Source organism: Orbicella franksi, chromosome 14 (assembly GCF_964199315.1).
Source record: "Orbicella franksi chromosome 14, jaOrbFran1.1, whole genome shotgun sequence".
NCBI classification, from domain to species: Eukaryota; Metazoa; Cnidaria; class Anthozoa; order Scleractinia; family Merulinidae; genus Orbicella; species Orbicella franksi.
In genome coordinates this window covers 4,158,427-4,176,867 of record NC_138158.1, presented here as the reverse complement: position 1 = coordinate 4,176,867, position 18,441 = coordinate 4,158,427, and the positions used below count along the sequence as shown (strand labels likewise).

At 38.2% G+C, this 18,441-nt stretch overlaps 1 protein-coding gene across 1 annotated transcript; it reads left to right on the top strand.

The window, feature by feature from the left end:
* The first annotated feature begins 51 nt into the window (after positions 1-51).
* On the top strand, positions 52-18,155 carry LOC145468788 (protein KRI1 homolog). The gene is made up of 23 exons (XM_081452485.1): positions 52-175; positions 327-406; positions 2,278-2,383; positions 5,082-5,184; positions 5,793-5,841; positions 6,274-6,323; positions 7,364-7,445; positions 7,659-7,733; positions 8,048-8,151; positions 8,526-8,562; positions 8,739-8,816; positions 9,812-9,907; positions 10,340-10,424; positions 11,050-11,135; positions 11,737-11,812; positions 13,109-13,147; positions 13,611-13,673; positions 14,073-14,101; positions 15,049-15,166; positions 16,013-16,143; positions 16,662-16,726; positions 17,174-17,275; positions 17,504-18,155. The coding sequence occupies exons 1-23, from the start codon at positions 82-84 to the stop codon at positions 17,940-17,942; spliced, it is 2,187 nt and encodes a 728-aa protein (XP_081308611.1). The 5' UTR covers positions 52-81; the 3' UTR covers positions 17,943-18,155.
* The last annotated feature ends 286 nt before the right edge of the window (positions 18,156-18,441 follow it).

Below are 18,441 nucleotides of genomic sequence, written 5' to 3'. Positions count from 1 at the left end.
TTGAAAAATGCCACCACGATATGAGTGGCTTGCGGTACAAAACTGGGAGCATATTCAATAGGGTAAATTGGGTAATTCAATATGGCGGACGGCATGGAGAACTTGAAGCTGACTATGAACGAGGACTTTGCCAAGAAACTCCACAAACAAAAAGAAAGAGCAGAACTAGATCAATGTAAGTACTGCAAAGCCTTTCGTAAAGGTCTGAAAGAAAAATTTACCAGGGCGCTTAGTTATTGGGGGAAATCTTGCACGTGTTTTACAAAGCTAACTTACATGCAGGGCTTCAGTCCCGTTCTAAATGATGTTTTCTGTGTTGCTTCCAGTAAAACAGAAATTTGGTGACAAGGACCTTGACAGTGAATCAGATTCAAGCTCCTCCGAATCTGAAGATGACGATGCACGGGTGAGTTTGATGTCTGTTTAATGTTTAGTTTGCACATACGGGTAGCTTTTATTGTGGCCTGTAAACATTCTTCCGGGTATCCAGTCACTTCTTTCCATGGTCACCTCGTTCCAAATCACTTCGTTCCATCCAAGGAATAGTCACTTCGTTCCAAGGGGAAAGTAAGCTAGTAAACTCCTAATCTTTCTTACAAACTAAGCAAGTGAACTTCTAATCTTACAAAGCTACTAAACACCTTAAGAGACACTACACAGGGAGGTGTCGGAGCCACTTCTCGAGTTTGGCGACTACAAATCCAGCGCTTGGATCCACATAAGCACCTGGAGCCCAAAAGATTGGACTTGCTACATGCAGGCTGTCAGAACCAACAACGATGTTGAGGGTTGGCACCATGGCCTAAATCGATGAGCATCCGGATGAGGACAGGTTCCCATGTACCTGCTGATCCATCTTCTTCACAGGGAAGCTAAGCTTACATCATTTCAGATCCGACTGGTGTCCAAAAGGAAGCTGAGGAGAATCCAACGACGAAAATACAGAGACCTCAAGCAGAAAATCTTTGAGCTTTGGGACCAGTTCGAAGGCAAGGAAAGATTAGCAAGACGGCTATTGAAGGCCTGCTGTCATCTTAAGTAATGGACCACTTGAAATGTGAAGACAAGTTAATAAAGTATACCAAACCAAAAAAAAGGCTCCTTTAGAAGCCACCAAATAAATGAAAGTAATGACCAACACAAGAAACCTATTTTAAAGTACATAATTAATGACATTTATTAAAGATATAAACAATGAAAACACTAATGCGGGAAAGACTGGGCTCCACAACAATCCAAGATGGCGGAGTAACTTGTTTGTAAACAAAGATTCAAAACAGACCAAGCATTCGTTAACTTCGAATTTTCAGAAAATCTATTGAAAATAAAAGTTTTATAGCTTAGTTTACTTGTGGAACAAAGTAACTATGCGGTGGAACAAAGTGACTCTGATGGAACAAAGTGACTCTTTGATGGAATGGAGTGGTTGGAATGAAGTGACCGTAAACCTTCTCCCTCCGAGGGCAGAAAAAATTTGGTGAGTAAAGCAAGCTGACAAGCATAAAAGAAAAAATCGGGCAATTTGTGATTAGCTTGTTACAAATCAGTAAAGAAGGTAGTTAGGCTTTGCTCACCAAATTCATTTTTTCGCACTCATCGACATCCTTTGCACACCAATTTTTTTTCCACCCACACCTGGAGCCTGTTCACAGACTTGCTTGAAAACCACGAATGGGAGACTAATAGGTTTTGGGTCGTAGTACAAGATGTCTTCTAAAATTTCCCACATTGAAATCTTTAGCGGACAATTGAGAAACCCTTGTTGTTTTTCATTTCCCTTCCTCAACAGGCTTTTCTTTTCTTTTCTGCCATCAAAATTTGTTGTGATTTCCCAATTTGACTTTCACGCACCTTCCCCTTCTCATTCCCGCAATGCAGACAAAACCTGTTAACAGATTGTCAAAATGTGCAGAGGGACAGTAATCAAAAAGGCAGCAAATCCAGGCAGGCAGTTTTTTCATTTTTCCGTCTAAGCAACTTAACTTGCGGCTTCACAACTCATTTTTGCAGATCATGCTCTATACAAGCCTATGATTATTTCAACCTACTAAACCACCAGCTATGCAGGCTAGATTCAGAGGAGATTTAGGTTGTGTTGTTCCACTAAAATTCTCTATCTCTTCTACAGAAGGCTTTTTACTTTGATCCCCCCCAATCCTTGGCAGTTTTAGTCAGAAATAAAATAAAAACATTTTAATTTTTTTAATATAATTTGTGTTGAATTGCGAAACTTTCAGTTCCTGACCATGAATATTTTTGCATTCTTTTCAATTGTAGGAACTCACATCACAGAAAGAAAAGGAGTTTCTGACAGTCTTGTCCATGATAAAGAATAAAGACCCTAAGATTTACAGCAAGGATTCTAAATTTTATCATGAAGATGGTATGAGAAATTATCTTTACTTGTAACTGTGTAACTCTTTAATTCCCTGGAATGATGGAAATTTAACTCCTCCTTATAATATTAATTCAATGTCAAGTTGACAGGTAACGACAATCAAGATCAAAGTGCTCTATGAGCAAACCCATCAATTTCCCAGTTGATGATGATTGACACGTGTGGCTTATGGGTTATTCTAGTTATACGAATTGCCATATTGACTTCTGGCTATACTAGTTATAACAGCAGTCTTTTTTTAAAAAAAAAAGACTAACTTTTTGTGCATACTACGTGAAGTACAAGAACTGGCAAGCCTCCACTACATGAGCTGCATTGTTCCGATCGATTTACTTATTCTGGATTGATCCACTCTATCTTGTAAACTTCTCAATTCTCGTCGCCTTGCCCAAAATATTTTTCTTCCCACCTGAAGACGAAAGTGTATTCTACTTCACGTGACTTGGCACTGTTAGATCGAAAGAGAATAGGTTGTGAATAAGATTGAAGTGACTCTCCTCACAGGGTAGCTGAGATTTTTTACTATGAAAATGCACAACATCTGAACCATCGGATGCAATTTGCAGTCAATTATGCAAAACAGCAAGGTTGTGTAACGTCAGAAACCGTTTTCTCATCAGTTCCAGCTTGAAATAAGTACATGTAGCCACTTGTGGATGTTCTCCACCAAAACAAGGGTTGAACAAGAAAAGAAAAAGACCAGTGGCTTAAAAAAACAAACGGAAAAGAGCTAACAAATTCGGGAATCTAACTAAGGTCCACTAAATTGGAACGGGGGTGCTAACCGTAGTAACGTGTAAGAAACCTTGCCTCAAGGGGGAAAGATACAAAATACTTCAGCTTTATCTTGAATTGGCTAGCAAATATGTGGCATATAGTCTCTTAAACTGCAAACTTCTCCGATGCTGACGTTTAGTGTGGCTAGTACACAGGGAAGAGAGGAGTCCTATGTGACCTTTTTCCAGTTTAATTCGCCGTGCAATTGTAGCGCGAATCGACTTTCTGTTGATTCAAATTACCTCAAAATCAAACTGTACACATCCGATCATATTGCGATGATTAAATCCACTATAAATAGACATGTTAAGCTTTTCATGAGAGCTGGCATTCTCCCAAAACAAAAACAAATCCAAAATGACCTGTGAGTGTTGCGTTTCAAATTCCTCCGGCGTAGTGTGGATGGATGTTCTTCACCAAAAAAGGGTTCAAGGAGAAAAGAAAAAGACCAGTGACTTAAAAAAACAAATGGAAAAAAGCCGACGAATCCCACAATCTAACTCAGGTCCACTAGATTGGAACGTGGGTGCTAACCATAGTAACACAAAAGAAACCTTGCTTCAAGGGGGAAAGATACAAACTACTTCAGCCTTATCTAAAATTGGCTAGCAAACATGCGAATTAGGTAACAGATATGCGACATGAAGTCTCTTAAAGTGGGAACTTCTCGGAGCCTTATGTTTAGTGTGGGTAGTACCTTATCCTTTTTTCCAGTTAAATTCGCAATACAATTGTAGCGTAAATCGATTTTTTTTTGTTGATTCAAATGACCTCAAAATCAAACTGTACACATGCAATTGTGTTGTGCACAATGATTAAATTTACTGTAAATAGACATATAAAGCTTTTTGGGAGAGCTGTTGTGTGACTTTGTGTTATGATAGCTCATCAGCCTATTCAAGTGTCAAAATGTATCAGCTTGAACAAACCCCCAAATTTTTGTCTATATGCATAATTTTAATGCTCGGATTGCATTTCAGTTCGTGAAGTTCTATCTGGTTCTCCTCACTCCTGCTATGCAGGATTTGTCTTCCAATGTGACTTATGTGAGTTTGTCCTCAAGACTGAGCAGGATTTTCTCGTGGTGGATTCCATGCCTGCGGTTGAAACTTATAATCTGGCTTTATCATGAACCTTTTAGAGGCTCGCAAGACTGCGTTGTTTTTTATTAGAGACTTTTTCAACAAATGCTATGGTGGCCTCAATGAAACTGTTCACTTTGATTTCCAAAATTTGATTTCAGGAGTTCAACCCTCCAATAGTAGTACCATCAATATGTAGAGAGGATTTCTTCTTGTAAATCTTTACTAAACTTCAAACTTTGGAGCAGAAATTTACAATAGCAGCTTCCAGCAACTTCACCTCTGTCATCAACAACGTTCCCAATGTGTATTACAAAAGCCAGCAATTGGTCTTATTTAGAGTTATCTGTTAATTTAAGATTAAAATTGTAATAGAAATGTTAAATGAACTATACTCAGAAAGCAAACAAAATAAGTTTCCATTTTTAGTGCAACAATCGTAGCTAGACCTAGTAATGTAAAACAATACTCATGCCTGCAATATTGACCAATACAGTGATTTCAGGAGCTTTATCTACTGGTCAGCAGAATTACTCCAAGAGGTTTACAGATGATGGAAGGACATCATTTGCATATCATGTGCATAATCCACACCACCACTAAAACCCTTTAGATTGCTTATGCAATCTCCAGGTTAAAAATTGTCGCCTTTGGGGCATTGTCATGATAAACCAATGAATTCTGAAAATTCATATTAATAAATTGCATTGCATTCTTTGTAGGGAATAAATGCTTTAATCTTGACACATTGAATGTTTTTATTGTCAAAGTAAGTTGACACTGTCTAACTTCTGAGTGTTGCTTATGTTGCTGTTTAAAACCAGAAAAAAGAGCTTCCTCAGAAGAGGATAACAAGCAGCATGACAAGCCTAAGAAGCCAATGTTTTTGAAAGACTATGAAAGAAAGGAGTTGCTAGAAAAAGGGAGGTTAGTGTAAAATGGACCTGGGTGGAACTTGCCTTGGGTAAAATTGGGAAGAGTTTACTTTGTCAACCAGAAAATCTTAATAGGCACCATCATTGACATTGTCTGGCCTCAAAGTAGGACTTTTTACAAGCAACAAATGTGAAATACTTCTTTGCGATAAAGTTGTCAATAAAGGTAGTAGTGCTGACAAATTTATTCCCTTTACTTTTCACCCTACTGCTGTGTCTAGTTATGAATTCAGCCAATTTTTGGCTGAACGCTATAGTTGAATGGGAGATATCCTGCATAGCAAGCGTTTCCGTGGGGTCGGGAGCAAAGACACCCAGAATCCCATTCCTTGATCTTTCTTTGCTCCCCAACCCCATGGAAATGCTTGCTATGCAGGCTATATGGGAGCACACCTCTAGAAAGGTAATGGTCATGCAAGAGCGATAAATGTGTCAATCAGAATGAAGATGTGCAGTAGTGACGCAATTTTCCACTGCCACCTGGGCCTGCTTGCTTTATTCAGTTAATTATAATTATTAAGGAGTTAAAAACTAACAGAACATTGTGCAGTGATCCATTCTGTTCCTCCCTGATCAACTTTGTTTCATTGCACTTGTCAGCAAAGCATTTCTAAGTGATGAAGAAAGTGATGATGAGGAAACAAATCAGGTAAGCTAAAAGTAAGGATGCAGTCAGTAGAAAAAACATCATGAATTTTAGAATTTAAAGATATCGCCTAATTTCACTGCTGCAATTGTGTTTTTTCAAAATGTTGGTAGATACATCTTTGGCTTTAAATCTAAAACTACCATCAACTGATTTATTTGAGTTCAATGCAAATAGAGAGGTTTTCAAGTGAGTGTCATAAAACCAAAACGAAACTAATTACGCTATTCAGCCAGTCTCAAACCGTGGTAAAACCAAAAAATTAATTGCCTGATTACTTTAGACACTCAATTGAAAAGTGCTCTATCAACCACCAATCAATTATATTACATAAAACCCTTATACTTCAAAGGCTAGTTGTATATTCCCAAATCCTTTGGTTAAAGGCAAAAATAGATTTTGTTTCAACTCTTATGTGTTGTATTTTCTATTTAGGGTAGAGCATCCCCTACCTTTGTGGAAGAGCAAAAACAAATCAAGGAAAGGTAAGTTTCTGTCAGTGGTGACTTATATTAAATGCTAGTTCACAAGTTATTTGTAACCAGATCCCAACAACTAGTTTCACCTTGCAAACCACTTGCTCCTAATTTTGAATAAGCATTGAACCTTTATTAAATTTAATCTTTAGAGATAGAGGTATTAATTAAAGGTAAAGGCTGTGTCTTCATAGGCCTTGAAAAAAGTGTTGTCCAGTTGTCCAGGACAAATAGATATTCTTGCTGGGCAAGTTAAACTTTTCATTCTCACTTGCCTGATGGGCAAGGGTCCAGGGAATTGTCTGCCAACTAAGTAAAAAAAAGTAAACTAAGACTTGTCCAGGGCAATCAAAATTTGAGAGCTACTTTCGGAAGGGCAAGCTGGGATTCAATTTTTTGCGAGCCCTGCTTCATACTTCATACTGCTGGTGATTGTTCCAGGTTTTGTAGCATTCTGCTGCCAGGAGTATTTCTACTCCCCCTAGATGGGATGCTGGTCATTCAGAGGGTTACCCCCGGCATTAGATTCACGGGGACTAAGTTGTACACCGGCCTGAGTGAAGAGAGACCCTGTGAAAGTAGTGTCTTGCCTGAGAACATAATGACCCTGATCAAGGCTCAAACTGAGTCCTTCTTATCGCATTTGAAATGATGGATAGTTTGTGCTTCAAACAATTAATTACAATGTATCTTCCCATGTAATATCTTCTTTTGTGGCTAACAAGTTGTCACAAGAAATTTAACTAAAATGTAGGAATTGTTACATGTACATTTAGCAGTAAATTATAATTATAATAATTAAATAGACCAGTTATTGGTAGTGATCTTTCATGGATGTCTATTATTTCTATCAATAGCCATTTCACAACTGAAAAAAGGAAATTGCCAATAGAGTGGAATCTTGATTTTTCAAACCCTCATTTTTTTCAAACCTCCCCTCCCTATCCAAATTTTCGAACCAATTTTCGTTTCCCTTGGAGGTTTGAAAAATCGGGATTCCAGTTGTGTTTGTCACTACTACATATTCAATTCCTTGTGATATTTGTCAGTTTTAAGGAAGCCATTCAAGACAGTGACAACGATAATGATGATGACTTCCTGAAAGTCCGAGAAAAAACCTCCGAAGAAAAGGTGATTGAGATATTAATATTCTCCTCTTTGATGTTGTGACAGTTAATGAATATGGATTAAATTGCACAAGGGATTATGAATAATTATGCTTAGTTTTCAGCTCTTTCTTTTCTGGTCACTATTTTTTCTTCCATTTCTTTTACATTGGTCCATTCTGGTTGTAGTTGTAGTTTGACATGAATTATTTGAGTAAATTGTGTTTCCTTGTCACAGATGGAGGAGGAAAGAGCTTATGTTGAATGGTTAAAGGGACAAAAGAGTAAAGAAACCAAACCTGCTGAGGAAATGGTAAGTTGTATCTCCTGAATGTATAGAATTGGGCCATGTACTTCCATGAGAATTCTAAAATCCTTGTTCCGACTGTGTTACATTTCTTGCCGTAATGTTAATGCTTTGAATAACTATAAGTCAGGCTTTTAGCCAGATGGGTATCCAGGTGTCCTTTGGATGGTCACTCATTTAAGAAAATCGTCTCATTTTCATATGTTGCCTTATAAATTGTTCATTTGAACAGGCCCTAAAGCACATTTTGGATGCCCACTTTTCAAATCCTAGCTAGAAGCCTGTTCTAAGTCAATTACTCTTGCAAACTGTGTTTATAGGAGGCATTGCGACATTACTGGACGGATCCAAGCTTGGACGAAGGTGAACAGTTCTTGAGAGATTACATTCTTGACAGAAATTACATTGAGAAAGATTCAGAAAGGTATAGCTTGTATTGTCTCTTCGTTCAAGTCATTTAAACTGTAACTTGTACAACAAAATGTATACCCCATTCATTAAATGAACTCTCTGTAGACCAATGACTGCTGGCAAAGTCTACATGAGTCTTTCAGCCAATGCCATCATGGCTAACTGAACAATCACTTTCAATGGACCAGGCTAATAACATCATTCACAGACAAACACTATTCACTTGACTCTGAAGATGACTTCGCTCAGGTTGTCAAAATGTCAGTCACCAACAACAGTTCTTTTCAGAACTATCCTCACCTGGATGATCACACAAGACGAACTACTGATACTCCTGGGTTCAAACCATAAATATTTTACTATGAATTCTCTGGGTTTTTTTTTCAGAATTCCTAGTTATGATGAAATTGTAGGTGATGATGAGGTACTAGTAATTTCACCAGTAAATTGTTACAGAGGAGTTTAAACAGTACTTTAATTTGCAAGTTGAATTCTAGTTTATTGTAATTATCTTCCTTGCAGTGATATTGCTTTTAATTAACTGCTTGTAGTGTACAGCTTTCTGTAGTTAAACTGATTAGATATTTTGTGTTGTTCTAGGATGAGTCAGAAGTTGAAAAGCAGGAAGAATTTGAACGGAAATTTAATTTCAGATTTGAGGAACCAGATGCAGAGTTTGTAAGTATCATAAACTTGTCCCAACTCGTCATTTTAATTTTCAGTTATTGCAGAGGCTCAGAATGTGTCTTCTGCGATACCGCTTAGAAACTTAAGTCAGGTGCTGCTACTGTTCTTGTGTTGTGTTCTTAGAAATGACACTCTACTCTTATGGTGTCTCTTTCACCCATAACTATACCTGTAAATGGGTAACTATTAGGGCATGAAAAGGAATGGGGTAGTCCTATAATTACATGTATGAGCAGGCTCCAGTTGAAATGTGTCCCTTTTTGAAGCCAGAGGTATTTGAAGGGGAAGGAGTTTCAATGATTATTTAGACTGTGGAAAAGTGTAGGGGAAAACAGTCATTTACAGATGCAACACATGGCTTATTCGTCCAAATGCTATAAAGGGTTACTGAGTTGGGATGCAGTGTGTCTACTTTAGATATGTGAATGGCTACATGTACCATTTTCTAGGAAAGGGTGACATTTTCTTTCAAAAGACTACTTGAATACGGTTTTGCCCTGAAGCCTCCCCTTGTTAGGTACTCCTCCTCCCCCACCCCACCCAAAGGGAACCTGACAAATGCTTGCGGATAACCTGCAAACAAATCCTGTCGCAGAAACCAGGGCCGGGTTGTTCAAATCGCGATTAAGCTTACCCAGGAATGGCAAGAATTTTGATTTCAGTTTTGTAACTTTTTGGTGAGGTTTTCTGTTTATAGTTTTTTTGTCCTTCATTTTTGAATTTAAGTAATCTCAAGCCACACAAAACATAAGCAGTGTAAAACATTTTTACACAAGAAAAATCAATACTTCAGTTAGTCCAGGGTTAGCGTTAACTTGTGTTCAAACAAGCTGGCCCAGACTTTCAAGGTTGGCAATGATGACCCATTAACAACTCCTCTAGATTTCAATCTTGGGGAGATTTTCCTTGGAGAGAAAAGTGATAAGATTGTGAAGACAGTAGGTGACCAGTTTTCTGTATTTCTTTTTTTCCTTTTTCAACTTTAGATCAAAACATATCCTCGCACCATACAAGGATCAGTGCGAAAAACAGATGAACGTCGAAAGGAGAAAAGAAAACAAAGGGATTTGAAAAAGGAAAAGGTCAGGATGTGTACTTCATGCAATTTTGTATTGTCTTTGTATAACCTGTGGGAGGTGCGGTGGTCTCATGGTTAGCGTGCTCATCTCCGGATTGAGCGGTCCAGGTTTGAGCCCTGACTGGGGACTTTGTGTTGTGTTCTCGGGCAAAACACTTAACTCTTACAGTGCCCCTCTCCACCCAGGTGTATAACTGGGTACCAGCGAGTTTAATGCTGGGGGTGGGTAACCATGTTATGGACCAGCATCCCATCCAGGGGGAGTAGAAATACTCCTGGTCGCTTCATGCTACAGAAACCGGGATAAGCTCCAGCCTGATGGGCCGCTTGGCTCATATGCAGACTTTACCTACCTTTGTTTAACCTGAAGTATATCTGATTCAGTTTTGTACATGTAGCTTTTTAAAGTATATATTTTTTTCCTTTGCTAATCCAGGAGAAAGAACAGAAACGAGAGGAACTTAAAAGATTAAAAAACCTCAAGAGAAAAGAGATAATGGAGAAACTTGAAAAGTTAAAAGGTCAAGATTTAAATTTTATCAGTCATAGTTAGGTTTTTCAGAACTTACTTTATTACATTTCAGGACTTGCTTTATTAGTCTAAAAATAATTATAATGAGTGGATTTAAATTGCTTTTTTTGGCAGAGTAACTCAAACAAAAAACTTGTACAGTAAAGTTTAGTGGCAAACTTTTGACATTTATTTGTGATGATGGTATGCTTGTGATGAACAATGATGATAAAATATTTCATTCGCCGTAATGAACATGACTGATTAAGCCACATACTGTATTTCTGAGCACTCACAGGAAATCCCAAATAAAAAAATAGGCGTGTAAATTAAAATTACTTCAGGGATCATGTTGTGTACATTGTGTGATTATTTTGTCTGTGATTAATAATATTATTTTTACTACAAGCTTTATGAAAGAGCAAACAATCTTGTGTGGTGAAAGTTTGTAAATTACTTTGCAATAATTTAATTTAACATGGGATTTTAATTTGACTTTTAAGTAATGGGTAGTACATGTATTATAAACAACCTTATGTAAGATCAATAGTCTTCCAAAAGTGTTAATGGCTTCAGAGTAAAAGTGATGAATATTCAACATTCTTTCTCAATAATTCATTCATTCCTAATTATAGCAATCACTGGAAACCCTAATGTTGGTTTTAAAGAAGAAGATATAGAAGGTGACTTTGATCCCAAGAAATATGACGAGGCAATGCAGGTATTTTGAAACAAATGAATGTCAAAATCAAAATTGCTTTTAATTAAAAATAAATTAGAAACCAAAAATAACTTCTAGGTGCACCCAGTTAGGTGTATTATGAACGATTCAGATTCTAGCCAAGTATTTTTATAATAGATGCATTTCCACAATTTGGTCCTAGTTATTATATTTTTCTTATTTGTCGCATGAAAGAAGTTACGAAATGTAAAAAAAAACTTAAACTAAACTGGGAAGGAGACCTGAAATAAACTGGAAAAAATGTGGGTGATCATGCCTCTTCAAGTTATGTACAGTCGTAGTAAAATAGTTACGGTAATTACAAGGTGTAAATATGGAAATTGAGGCAAGTGCAAAAAGTAGGAGAAAGGGGCTGAGGGGTGAGGAGAAGAGAGATGCCTCCCCCCCCCCCTCCCTTTAAATTTTCACATGGGCCAATGCGTTATGCGGACAACTCTTAGAGGAATGTTTGCTAGGCAGGCTATAATAGACATAATTCAACTGTACATGTAAGTCTAAAAAAGTATGATCATTTTAGCTGTCTTGGTGTAAATGCAGTGATTGACCCACAATTTTTTCTTCGTGTTTGGAACCATCGCAGAAAGCATTCAATGAGCAGTTTTATGAAGAAGATGAAAATGAAAAGCCTGTATTTGAAGATGATTTGGACGATATTGGTGAGTGTTGTGTCAGAACTGTGTGCATCATGCACAATACATTGTCAAAGTTATTTGTTTTTGTGGTGATGGTAAGGCTGTGATGAGCAGTGATGAAAAATATTTCATTCACCATAATGACCATTACCTGATTAAACCACATATTACTGAGTTCTCACGGAAAACACCAATGTACGGTAAAATAGGTGTGTATACGTAAAAAATCAAAATCCAACAAATTTAAGTGAAGCTAGACAGGTTAAAAGCATCACCAAAAGAACTTCCACACATTAACAGAGAGTTTTGTCTTGACCACCCATGCCTCCCTAAACCAAAACGGTGAACAGAGCTGTAAAGTGTCCCTGATTAAGAGGATAGTCTCTTTGTGATGAACGCCAAGCTCTCTAAACTTTAAAAGAAATATACAATACAAGAGAGCAGGGCTGGGGCAGTGCTGAGAGTGTGACCTGGATTCAGTTCCAGCCCAGTGTCATGTGAGTTGAGTTTGTGGTTGGTTCTTGCCTTGCTCCAAAAGTCTTTCTCTTGGTACTGGTTTTCTTTCGCCCTAAAAAACCAACATCTCCAAATTCCAATTTAACCAGGATAGAGGACCTGCATGAAAACCAGCTATGGCCGATGTGGCTTCCTCTCTATACTAAATATTGTAATTAATTTATTAATTTAAAGTAAGGAGAATTGATACTGGTAATAGGACTGAGTGGAGTCCAATTCGGTCTGTAATCATACGAGTGATTAGGCTGAGTTAGCAAGAGAACGGGAACGTCACTTGACGACGGCGCGCGCAGTACAAATACCCAAATATGGTCAAATTAGAACAGAATCCAGGTTATTCCGCGCGCCCTGCAGTCGTCATCTGACCATACTTGGGTATTTGTACTGCGCGCGCCGTCGTCAAGTGACGTTCCCGTTCTCTCGCTAAATCGGACGACCGCGAAGCGGGAGTCCGATTTGTCAATCGCGAGTATGATTACAGACTGAATTGGACGACGCGAAGCCCCGTTACTAATTAATCAAAACTATGACAAAATTCGAGAAATGAACAAACCATCGATTGAGCGCTGAACGATTAAACGTCGTCAATGCTGAAAAACACAGCAGTTTACTCAAAAAAAGTGCACCGCAACAGCGCGCGCAAAATGACGCGTGCTGTCCAATTACAACCATGACGCGTACACTGTTCAATTAATGCACAAATCGGGCTGCCGATAGCCAATCACGTTCGAGAATTTTGTTATAGTTTTGATTAATATAGTTCTTAAGAGCATAAAATAGAATTCTTTTTTTGTTTCTTTATAGAAAACTGGGATGAGTGGCAAGGGGATTTGGATGGTACAGGTGAGTGTTGTGTCAGAACTGTGTGCATTGTGAACAGTACACCTGCTAAGATTGTTTTTATTTATGATGATGGTATGCATGTGATGAGCAATGATGAATAATATTTCATTCGCCGTAATGAATGTGACTGATTAAACCACATACTGTATAATTTCTGAGCTCTCACAGAAAATGCCAAGAATGAAATAAATAGGTGTGTATATGACTGAGTGTAAAAGATATTTATTTTTAACACAATGAATTTTATTCGCATCAAAATCCAAGTGTAGTTAGACACGGGCAAAGCACATTCAAAAGATCTTTCACCTGTTTACAGTGGTTTTGTCTTGTCCACCCCACCCCCACCTCTCAAAACCAAAATTCTCCAATTCTCCAAACTTTGAAGGAAATGCACGGTAAAAGTAAGGAGAATTTAAAAAATATTAAAATAGCATGAGACGGAGTGCATTTTGTTCCTTTACAGAAAACTGGAATGAGTGGGAAAGTGATCATTGCGAAATTGGACAGCAAGGAAATGCAACATTCGGTAAATTATCTATACAGTAGAACCCTGCCATCTTGAATGGTCAAGGAAGCGAAAGATTGTTTGAGATTGTAGGGCTCAAGATGACCAATATTGAATCACTGGGATAGCGTATCCAAGAGAAAATGACTTGTGTTGGAGATGAAATGGGTTTGAGCTAACTGAGTCCCAGATACCAAGATTTAACAGTACCACTCTAAATTAATGTTTATTTTGACATGGCTTTTTTCTTGTCTTTTTTGTCAAGGATAACATATAAAGGTTCTATGCATACACATTGCACTCCTTGTTCGTCCGCAAGAGAGGAAAAGCGACCCTTGTCATGTACATCACTTTTCAGCACTAGGTATTATTGTGAAATCAAATTAATCCAGTGCTCATTTTGTTTTTGTGTTTTTTTAGAACCTCACAGTGAAGATCCCAGTTTTAATGTAGGTATTATTATTATAATCAACTCCTTAGTCAGTTGTACATAATTTACATGCAGAAAAAAACATCAGGATTTGAACAGTGCTCAGCAAATAGTTGCCCATCTCCTGTTTTCACTAATGTTGTTGTCAGACATGTAGATAAAAGTCTGCTATAGGATTTTCATCATAGTTCGTTGAACCCCTGAAATCCTAAACTCAAAGAGACCCTTCAGATGATAACTGTTGAGTAGTACATTGACCTTTTTGGGGAGATGCGATTGCATTATGATTAGTGTACTGTACTCCGGATTGAGCAGTGCAGTTCAAACCCCGGCCAGGGTCATTGCATTGTGTTTTTTAGCAAGACACTTTACTCTTACAGTGCCTCCTTCCACCCAAGCGTATAAATGGGTACTGGTGAATTTTATGCTGGGGGTAACCCTGCGATAGACTTCACATCCCATCCAGGAGGGAGTAGAAATACTCCCAGTCACTTTACGCTACAGGAGCTGGGATAAGTTCCTTTGGCATGGAGCACTTGACCCAATGCAGACTGGCACCTTTACATTAACCATTTTGTGACGCTATATGTAAGAGTTAAAATTTGATTTATTTGTCAGTGATAAAGTATCCCTGCTGTACAGCTGTATGTTCACTTTCGAATAATTCATTTCGCTCCGTGGTTTGACCGCTCCAAGTCAGTTTGCTCCAGCCGAACGTTAGATCGCTCCGCACAAGCCGAGTCCGCTTCCTCGGCTAACCGAGTTTGGCTTGGCAGTGGATGAAAGAACAAGGAATAATCCATCTGCGTATTGGAACAAACTGACTTGCAGCGATCTAACCATGGACTGAAGTGACCGGATACCTCACTTTCTTATCCTTTGTCCCCATCCAAGTTAAGAGGTTTCAGATGAAGGAGATTTTATAGCTTCTGCTGTCGTTCACAAACCATGTTTCGTTCCTTTTAGATGGATGCAGACTACCACGAAAATGAAAATGATCCAAACATGTTTGGAGGAAGGAAAAGAAAAGGAAGATCACGATTCGCTCGCGTTGTTGCACAGAAAAAACCTGTGTTTGATCCAAGTGAGTCATCTATTAAAAAAGAGATTGTTTCAACACATTTGCAGTCACTGTGAGGAGAGCTGAAATTTTTTTTGATGGCGTTTGGAAATGCAGTGAAACTGTAAGAAGAGTTTTAATCGAAACTAAACCAAAGGAGAAAACTGAGACGTACAAATTGATATTTTGCTAAGCTTGCGATCTCGACGAACTCAAGACACAATAGAGGGTCTGCGGAATGACTAATTAAGATCTGACATTCAAACCATGGTATATGGCCACACAGTCATTCTCCCTTTATTCGCCTTTTTGGAGCGGGAAATAGCCTTGTTTGAGTGGCTACGCGACTGCTTGGCCGAGCGGCATGGCTACATGTATGCCACTGCGCGGCCATCTTGCTACACGGTGGGCTGTTTTAGCCAGTCCTTGTGGGAGCAGCTGGTTAGCATTTCAGGAGAAGTGTTTTGGAGTGCCATTGTGCAGTGAAGCCCCGACTCAATCAGTGTCCAGCCAGCAGTGAGAAAGCCAACTTAAATGTATCTAAAATAAATCCTGAAAACTTGCTCTATTGACGAAACGTGAAGAACGTAAAAAGAGTTCTGTACGCATAATTCAGTTATGTATCTCGCAGTGCTGTTCATGTTTATCTTGTCTTTAGAAAAGCCTTGTTAACAAGTTTTTTTATCATTATTTTTTATTTATTTATTTATTGCAACAATAACGTTACTAAGAATACAAATATTACCTACATTAGTAACCTTACTTACAATAGCAAAATAGGTTACAAAATCCTAACATAACTTGCGATACTCACTCTACTTATAGTACTAACATAACATACAATTTAACAAGTTATTTCTTTTTTCATAGACGAGAAAACCTTTGAAGACTACTTTGACGAGTATTACAAACTGGATTATGAGGACATTATCGGCGATATGCCTTGTAGATTCAAATACCGACAAGTTGTACCTAACGACTACGGGCTCACAACAGAAGAGGTATCTATCAAGCATGCGTTGACATAACTGCCAGGAGACAATAAGCTTGCATATCAGTTTTCAGTGGTGGTTTTCAGTAAGACTCTAGATAAAAACCGTGAGCTTGCCATGCTTTGAGAATTACAGGTGTCTTTTGAGTGAAATGACATTTGAGCATTTAGAAACTGAAGAAATTATACTAAAACTGAGTCAATATCTATAATTTTTATCTTTCTTGGTAGGGTTGTTTTGCTTAAAGGAGCTAAGTCACGGTTTGTGCATCTTGAAAAGTTTAGCCTAAATTTTTCGAGATCGTCGTTTGTAATCCGTGTTAATCTTCTTCATCCTTAACCATCTTTGTTACTTTATGGTTCATTTTGATCTCTTTGGTGTTTTTCTATCTTAGTAAACTATTATTTTCAAGTTCCCTTCAATTTAAAGGTGGTTTTGTACGTGGACAAAATAACTAAAAATAACTAAAAATACTGAGACTGAGCTCTTTTAAGAGTAACAAACATCATCTTCTTCTATATCCCTAGATTTTATCATGTCCTGACAGAGAACTAAACCAATGGGCCTCAGTCAAAAAGATGTCTCAGTACAGGTGAACCACTATAGATTTTACAGACTTTCCTACTTGTCGTACTTGTGATTACCGAGTGATTTATCTTGATACCACACGTACGATATCTTTACTTCTCGTCAACTCAGCTTTAAAAACAAATTTAACACCCTTAAAGGCACATTTTTCTTCCTTAGAGGCTGTGTTTCGTTTATTCAGGGCCAAGAATCACGACCGACCCTTAGTCGCGTCCAATGTTTTGAACATGCGCAGAATACTCGATTTGTATTCTCAGCGAGAATTGCGGAGTTCCGGTGCTGGTCCCGTCCCCCTCCCTCAGCGTCGCGATTCTTGCAGCTGACCAAAAGGAGCAGAATAGCGACTAAAATACAATTTTCAAACATACTCGCAAAAACCTCTCGTGGAGAAACACAAATTTATTTCACAAATAACACAGTCAAAGTCAACTTGTTTTCATTTACACTGTAGAGCTGAAAGTGAAGAGTACCAAGATATCAAAAAATACCGCAAGCGAGGGAGAGATCTGCAGCGAAAGAAAAAGATTCTTACTTCACTTGCCGAGACAGAAAGGTCTGTTATACATTAAATATAAAAAATACGTTATTATTTCCTTCTTTGGAGATGTGATTATCGTTTGTCAAGGCTGGTAACTATTGTATAAAGTATAACATTTTTTTCAGTTTAACCTACGTAACAGGCGACATGTTTGCTCCCTTGTAAAAGTTGCACCATGTTTAAGCTCTGTTTTTCTTTTTTGCTGATTGTGGCTTATTTATCAATGTTTCTGTTTTTTTACAGAGAAAATGAAGGAAATTTCAAGAAGAAAAAGCTCTCCAGGGACAGTTTAACGAAAAAGGCTAAAACGCCTGAAAACATTGTTGATAGTAATGGAACACCTGAACAAAATGACAGTAGAACTAAAACGAAGAATGTCCCCAGGAAAACAATAAACGTCAGTGAAGGGGGGAATAAAAACAGTCAGGTTTCACAAGAACAAAATCGTCCAATGGAACAAGGACAGAAAAGTTTAAAGGACAAAGAAGAATCGAAAAAAGGGAAACAAAAGCAAGAAAATCCAAAGCGAAGGAGACTAACATTTAAGGAGATGAAAGAACTTGCAGTCAAAAAACGATTGCAAAGACAGTTCAGAGGGGCAAAGAAAGAACGGCTGAGTAATCTATCGGCTGCTAGGCTGGCCTCTTATGGATTGACCAAGAAGAAAAAGAAGAAATCATAGTGGATTGTAATCAGCTGTTATGTGGCTAGTGACAATTGGGTCTGTCAAGGATGTTTGGGATGAGACTGCACACATCTCCCCACTGAGTCCTACGGTTTCACTCTCTTTACCCTACCATACACAGGCCTCTGTTGCATTCCTGTTTTACAGAAACAAAAACAATGTAACGGGGCTAGGATTGTTGTTTAGAGAGACAGTTGATTCTCGTAAATTTAAATTATTAGGCTGATTTAGCAAGAGAACGGGAACGTCACTTGACGACGGTGCGCGCAGTACAAATACCCAAATATGGTCAAATTAGAACAGAATCCAGGTTATTCCGCACGCCCTGCAGTCGTCATCTGACGTTCCCGTCCTGTTGCTAGATCAGCCCACTGGCTAACCACTGCCATGAAATTAATGCCAAACCTCATCAATTGTTCTTTCTTATTTAGCAGGGAGAGGTTTTTTATAAATTTATTTTAGTTTGTGCCATAACACCTGCGTCCTTCCCCCCCCC